Source organism: Silurus meridionalis, chromosome 11 (genome assembly GCF_014805685.1).
Source record: "Silurus meridionalis isolate SWU-2019-XX chromosome 11, ASM1480568v1, whole genome shotgun sequence".
Lineage (NCBI taxonomy): Eukaryota > Metazoa > Chordata > Actinopteri > Siluriformes > Siluridae > Silurus > Silurus meridionalis.
In genome coordinates, this window is record NC_060894.1 from 8,079,302 (window position 1) to 8,087,500 (window position 8,199).

Genomic DNA, 8,199 nt, shown 5'->3' on the forward strand with positions numbered 1-8,199 from the left:
TACATTGCTTTATTTCATGCTACATGATGTGCTCGTTTGTCGGTAATACTCACGCGCTAAAGCCGCACGTTAACTCTTACCGGCGCCAAGTCACGCGCTTCTGTCCGCACACTTCCCACACGTAAGAGGCGACAGCGATCATGTGCGCATGTGACGCCTCGCGCTCCATAAATAGCCCCCGTTTCTTCCCGCTTTGTTTTTCGAAAGTTGCTCAAGTGGCCGCGACTGAGCGCGAGGAGGTGCACCGGGGTGCTGAGATCTGCTCGCGCGAGCAAACGAGGATCTGAGGATCTGTCCGTGGTGCTGAAGCGACAGAGCGCGAGAGGTACAGCGCAGCCGGTCCATGTAAGAAACGCAAACTGTCCTCGTCCGCGCTGAATCTCGCACGCGCTGTTCCAGCCTCTTACTCTGCGCGAGCGCAATCCGCTTATCGCGCTGCCGCGATTAAAACTCTCTATCGTCCTCTCTCTGTATTTCCTGGATCAGTCTGGTTTTCGAGCAAATACGCTACGCTTCGCATCGTTTCCGGGACGTTTAGCATTTTCCAGAGGACATTACACGACGAGAATTAAAGGATGCGCTTTAATCCAACGGTCATGCCTGAGAGAAGTGCTGACCGGTCCCACGCGCTCATCCTCGCGCTCGTCGTCGCCGCTTCTCTGGCGAGCTCGCGAGGCCAAGGTAAGAGAATCTTGATTTTTGTCTATACATTTTACTTATTGCACCCAGGTACACGCGACAACTCACGTGGAACTTTAACAGCTGGAAAAAAATTAGCAAGGGCACGTGGCGTGGCCCTGGGTTTAGAAAACAGAGACGCGTAAAGATTTGATCGAAAGGGACGCTGTTTAAATACAGTAATCTTATAGTGTGTACTTTATAGCCAAGCAGAAAGAAAGAAAGAAAGAAAGGGATAGAATCAGACAGACCTTGTATGGGAATTTATAGCTTCAACAGGTCCGTTTATGTGATCTAAGAGTTCGGTGCATTTAGAAATTTGTTACAATTTCTTTATAAAAATCAACATTCAACAATCTTGCAGCTTTCAGAGGACAGATAAACTGAACTGAGAGACATGAGAAGTGGAGTGGAGCTGCAAACTATTGTAAAAATTACAAGAGGAGTGCCTTTTCTAACAGAAGAAGAAGAAGAAGAAGAAGAAGAAGAAGAAGTAGAAGAAATACAGATCTACAAAAACAAAAAAAAACAAATACTGTTTATTAGCCCAGAACTCTACAATGCCTTCATGTAGGTTTCAACTGCACGATACAATAGATTATGCAGAATAAACAAATCTGCCAAAAGCTATAATTGCATTACAAGAGAGAATTTTATCACTACAACCAAAAAATCTAAATAAATACCTCGCACAGGAGCTCGGGATAATCCTCCAGACCTGCTCCTTATTACACACCCTGAAAATCCCCTAATATACTTTACATCTCCACAAGTAATGGCTTCTAAACCCTACCTAGTGCACTCATTGTCCACTAAGACATAGTTTGTTGACATTATTTAGGCGAATTCTGCAGCCTAAGGAGATTTTTTTTAAATCAAACCTCCAGGGACAAATCATAACCCAAGCACAGACAAGCACTCAGAATAATCCCTGGGTGTTTTATTAACAGCTACAGCATTCAATTCAGTCTCAAAGGATTCATTAGTGTTTAGATCAGCATCTTTTTAGAAAAAAGAATTTTATACTTAGTGATTTGAATTATGTTGTGTACTAACATAATCTAACCATAACTAAAATAAACCCAAGTACTAAACCAACTGTACAACAAAATGCGCTGATCTGACTGAGTGATCACATGACCTATTTCATAGGCCATAAAAACAAGTAACATAGTTTTGTAAAAACAGGCAATGATAAAAATGAGAAGATATGATGGCCATTCAGTAATATCTAAATAAATGTAACTTCACACCTATGTATTAGGACATCGTCTTGTTTACACTTAAAAGCCCTTTTACATGTATAAAGCATGTAAACTCTATAATTCACTTCACTTTAAAAAGCCAGCTTGTTTTATTTTAATAAATAATAAATAAAAATAATTTATTATCTACTGACCTATATTATAATCAGATTATATATATATATATATATATATATATATATATATATATATATATATATATATATATATATAAAGACTAATAAAGTGTGTGCTCAGTGTCTGCTTGTACACCAAATAGCCAGTGATTTCGTAGGTGCCCTACCTTTTCTTTAAAACTGCACTATTTTATTAAAACTGATAATTTGTCTAAATTAAAGAGTTTTACAGAAGACTAACCTCAGATGCCAAATGCACAACTCTGCCAGACGCAGTGCTTGGCAGATTTTTGCCAGCAGTTCTCACGCTTTGCTGAAGTGAGCGAATATAAATTCGACTTCTGGTGTACGGTTTGAGGCAGCCTGCCAAGTCTTTCACAAAGAAATCAATTATAGTGGGAAAAAAAAGGAACAGAAAAAAAAACCTAATTGTGAGGTGATAATGTCCACTAAAGATACAGTGTTTTAGTGGGTTTTTTTTTTTTTGATTTTTGAAAATTCATTTGATAATGCATTTCCCTGTGCAAAAATGTAGGCAAAAGCATTTGTACAGCTCATTATTAATGCATAAATTTTACACCTCACACTACTAGTTTGTGACCTGGTTGACACACAGCCATAATGATGCATGATGTTCTTCAGATAATGTATGGTTCCAGAAAGAAAATATACCAGGTTATACCTCTACACTTATGATTCCTTAATTCTCATTATAACCACAATGTTTCAGGATTCTCTATTCTGCAACTCAGTTCCTAAGATGCTGTTTATATCAATGTCCTAATATTTTTGATAAGTCGGTGCCTTTACAGGGACTTGACGTGCGGCTGACAGTTGATCTTTGAAATTTAAAGAATCCTGCATGTTATTAATACAAAAGTCTCTAGTCTCCAAAGCTTTGTAACAGGATATTTTTTGTCACAGGATAGTCTTTAGGACTTCTTAGTAACACAACAAGCTGCATTTTTTCAAATTACAATCAAGGGGGTGGAGGGATTCTGTGAATGAACGATTGTTTATAGCTGTACGATTGTTTATAGAATGTAAAATAAGAACAGACCCTTTCTTGTTTCTTCCTCACAAATATTCCACAACATTAAATTAAACTAATTCATCAATAAACACAGAAATTGTGATAGATGGTTCCTGAAACCAGCATAGTATTAGTAAGTACACTGATGTAAAGTAAAAATGCTGATTCTAAATATAGGCTCTAAAAATTAAGTATATTGAATGGTTATATACAATACCCAATAATTTCATTTCACTGAGTTGAAAGGGGAAAAAAACGCATTCTCTAAATCTGCTTCAGCTTGTGTTCATTTAGCGAGTGCTTCATTGTCTATGCTTAAATGGAACATTACCATTGAGGTCTATTAACAGATTGCCAAAATTGTTCCACGTGTCATTATCTCGCTGGAATCCATGCTGTCGCTCTGAGGGGGTAAAGACGCACAGATGACTGGGGCAGAGACAGCAAACAGACAATTGAACCAAGCTCGCGGCCCTGAATATCTCATTTAAGAGGAGAGCTCAGCAAAGTGCTCCGACACCTGTTTTTTTTTGGATTACTGGTGATTAACTTCATCAAGGGCTATTCAGCAGCTGAGCACTGTCATAATTAGCCTTGCTTTCCTTTAGCTTGTCAATTGTAAATGAGAGCAATCATGGCAGAATGCCCTTATTTGTGCTGGGTCCTGGCATCAGGCGAAAGATTTCCCAGTGTAGTAGAGAGTGTATAGATTCCAGCTGAGCACTGTTCCTTTCACTATCACATCACCGGTGCTGCAGTGCCGGTCACTTTGGGTTTCTGTAATTCTGCTGCTCAGGAGATCAAGTATCCTCTTGACATCTAGAAAAGTATAATTGAGATCTGAGGCTTTCTTTTTTAATATGTCTATCTTTTTTAATGCCACTTGTAACACCTTAATGTTTTTTATTTGGTGTGCCTGTTCTAAATAATGAAATATTGTGAGGTCTACGCACTACAAATCCCTTCAAATATAATTATCACATGAATAGAATGCACATTATACTAAATCTCTCTTGTAGCTTGCTTGCTCCAGGACACACAAAGACTCATTTTAATAGGCCTCTCAATTGCCCATGATTGGCTAGTGTCTGTGTGATTGACAGGGAAGAAAGAGACTTTGCCCCTACCGCCAGAAATAACTATTTGCACTCTTTGGGGTGCTTAACATCTTCAGTACTCAAACTCAATCTTGTTAAAGAAGGGGTGGATGCTTTTTTGTTGCATCAATCAGTACTACGTTGAATTTAGAGTGAAGAACAAAAAAAACCTCACTGTTCATTCATATTTGAACATTTTGTTTTTTAAACAATGCATAGTGTCAGCTCAGCATACAGAAGTCACAGAGGTCAAATAGAAAGAAAGAGAAAGAAAGAATTTGTCAAAAAAAAAGGTCTTCCCTTTCTAGCCCCATGAAGTGCCTCCAGCTAAATATTTTACAAACAGTAATGGGTCAGAAGCAAAATACAAAATGCTACACAAGCCAAGCAGGTTAATTTCTAAGTCTGCTGAATTGCTCCGGTGTTTGATGGGTCCACATGGAGATCATGGGCTGTACACAGGTTAATGATTACTCCTCCTAAAGGTTTTAAAAGCGCCCTCTCTCTCTCTCTCTCTCTCTCTCTCTCTCTCTCTCTCTATATATATATATATATATATATATATATATATATATATAAAAATGTATATATAAAATATTTAATCGTAATTAACAATTAACAAAACATGTGATTAACAATTAATCACATGATTGTCATTTTGATTAATCACAACTCATTCACACGTTTTCTGTTCGAAAAGTTTTTTATTACTCTAATAAACATGGGCACGGACAAATTTGAATGCTTGCCACTGTATGTTTATTATTAGTGAAACCATACTGAACATAGAGCATGAAAACTAAATATTCTAGTAAATGTTTTATAGTAATTATGGTGTTTTAAATTACATAAATCCTCAGGAAACCAAAAAGGATTTTTGCTATGTTTCCACACGGATGGTTTTAATTGCCGCATGTGTGTACCATAGCGGATTTTGGTGCTGATTTGAGACTTGCCGCATCAGTAAAACAAATGTTTAGTGATTAAAAATAATGTTTCGGTGAAGTTTATTATTTTTTTTTTATATATCTGAGTAAAAAAGGGACATCATGAATAAATGTGTGGTGAGTTGAAGGTTTTAATTTCGCCTGGTTTTTTTTACATTTATTTATATTTTTAATAAAAAAGAAAAACTGGTCTACCAGAATGCACGTTAACTAACAGCATTGATTGCGTGTTAACAAAATTGTACATCTTCAAAAATATGTAATAGCACAAGACGATGTGTGTGTGTGTGTGTGTGTGTGTGTGTGTGTGTGTGTGTGTGTGTGTGTGTGTGTGTGTGTGCATGTGTGTGTCAGTGTGTGTTGTTTCAGCAATGGTATAATTACCATGTATAATTAATAATTATTTCTCAGACTCCTTGTAGAATATTACCAGAAAATACAGTAAATTTGTATACAGTATTGAAAAGCTGAAAATCTGCAAAAACAGCTTTTATAGTCTGAAATGGCAAGTATTTATTGTGACCTTGAGCAATAGTGAAAACCTGGAGAGGTCATAGACAAACAGAAGACTGAAAAACTTTCAAAATCTGATGAGAAATTTCTCAGAGTTTCTTCTTTAAGAAATCAGAAATTGTCCAGCAAGGACCTGGCTCAGCATCTGTCAGCTTCTTCTGGTTGCCAAGTTGACCTTTCTACTGTCTGAAGAAACTAGATCAGGAATGGTCTTTGTAGAAGGATAGCATAAAAAAAAAACACTCTTATGGTAGGCGAACAGGGTAAAAAGCCTAAGATATGCTAAATCTCACAAATACTGTAATGAAGATCACTGGAAAAGAGTAGTATGGAGTAACAAATCCAAGCTTAAAACCATTGTGTCCAGTCATCAACAAAATGTGAGAACAACACTTGAAGAGAAATTAAAGTGCTTTTGGCATTCGTTAAAACATGGTGGAGAATCTGTTGTGGTTTGGGGCTGCATATCTGCCAGTGTTATTAGCGATATTGTCCAAAATGTTGCGATCATGAATGCTGAAATGTACATACAAGTTCCATTCCTTCTGGAAAGTAAAATAACAGCATAATAACAATCCCAAGCGCACTGCTAATGCACTAAAAATCATATTTGTGGGGAAATACAGTGACAGATATCAGAGAGCCCAGACCTAAATATTACAGAGGCAGTATGGGATCACAGAGAAAGAAATAAAAGCAACCTAAATCTAAATAAGAAGTCTGGGAAATGATGAAAGTAGCCTGGTATAATATACCAGAAGATTATTTTTAAAAAGTTCAAGAGAGTATCCCAAAAAACAGTACAAGATGTGCACAGTGCAAAGAAATACTGAATTTTGCCTAAAGAAGCAATTTTGCTCTGAAAATAATGTTTTTTTATTTAATTTTGTCTAAATATTTCCTGTATATCATGTTAGTGTCTGAATAAATAGACCAAACAATTAATATGAATGGTCATTAAAACTTTAATGTTAAAATGACAAAGGTGGCGGCCTAAGACTTTTCCACAGTACCTACATACAAAAACATTAATTCTGTACATGCAAACCCCAACACAATAGCGATGCACAGAATGCCCTTAAATTTTTAGTACAATGGCAATATTAGAGCTCTAAGTATCAGTTGGTACACAATTGTCAGGCTGGTATCAAGCAGACGAAACCGAAGTGACTATAACAAGGTTTATTAATCTTTGATCAGAATACAAACAGCCAGGAAGTAGCCATACTGGAAAACGGGTGTAGTCTGTAATAGAAACAGGTATAGAGTCCATAGAATGGGTAGTCAATGAATGATCTCCAGAATGCACTGTAGAACGGACGATGAGTAAATGAGAGTGAGGGCCTTAAGTAGGGGGAGAGATGATGGGAAACAGGTGACGGTGATTAGTAAGTGGGTGAGGTGCTGTGAGCGTGCTGGGTGCTGAGGGAAGGCGTGGCAGGTGGTTCCCTGACAGCAACATTGATACAGTACTAACATTTCTATTTATCTGACCAACTCTTTACAATAGATATATTTATAAGGCACTTTCAGTCCATTTGTCATCCCTTGCTAAGACACACAATAATCTTTCAAAATAAATGAGTTGTATAGAAAAAGATTGAAGAAACAAAAAAATCGTCTGAAAATAAAGATACATTTCAGCAATAAAACATGCTTCCAGTTTATTTTAAATCTTCATTTTACTCAAGTATCATCATAGAACATTAACTATCTTATTCATGATTTATGTGGTTATTTCTCCACTGATGAATAGAAAAAGACAGTATACTAAAAGGCTAATAGATGTCTGCATTTTAAAGCTACCAAAGAAAACATTCATCCTCCACAACTTTGTTATGTAATGCGCATGTGTAGAAGATTATCTGCTTGGTAATCGTAACTCATTCAAACTCACTTAAGAAGGAAGAAGTGTATGCTAAATGTTCAACACATGACTGCTACAGTTTCCAGGTACTTGAGTCAATGTTGATCATCATGCACTGCTTTATTTTTCTTCCATTTCTTCACGTGTCTTGATAAATGTTTAGAGTTGTGTAGTGCAGTTGTGTACTGCTGTAGTTGTGTTCTGTCTCCTCTGAAGTCTGATGTGCTTCTTTTCACTTTACATCCCACACTTTCTTTTACTGATCGTGTTTTCTGAACGGTAATTGTAAGAAGTATAAATCCAGGTAAATCATGATACTCAAGTTAAGCAGTTCAGCTCTCTCGAATGTTAGACGTCTGTGAAGCTGGTTTTAGAAACCAAAAATTTTATCAATCATATGTGGCTAAAAAAAACATTTACAATATATATTATTTACAATATATATTTTTACAGACATATACATTTGAAAAAATAGTATGTTTATATCTGAATACACACACACACACACACACACACACACACACACACACACACACACACACACACACACACACACATATATATATATATATATATATATATATATATATATATATATATATATATAGATAAGATAAGATAAGATAAGATAAGATAAGATAAGATATACCTTTATTCGTCCCACAGTGGGGAAATTTCTTTGT

General features: G+C 36.4%; 1 protein-coding gene across 8 annotated transcripts in view; it reads left to right on the forward strand.

Annotated features, from left to right (window-relative positions):
* Positions 1–201: 201 nt before the first annotated feature.
* The window catches only part of sez6a (seizure related 6 homolog a), a 127,697-nt gene continuing 119,699 nt past the window's right edge, over positions 202–8,199 (forward strand). For 4 of the 8 annotated variants that reach the window (XM_046861268.1, XM_046861269.1, XM_046861271.1 and 1 more), the window contains exon 1: positions 203–681. In XM_046861268.1, coding sequence (XP_046717224.1) covers positions 576–681 — 106 coding nt within the window. In that variant the 5' untranslated portion in view covers positions 203–575. Of the gene's footprint in view, positions 682–8,199 lie in introns of all 8 variants that reach the window. The other 4 variants (XM_046861274.1, XM_046861272.1, XM_046861273.1 and 1 more) reach the window with 2 other exon arrangements.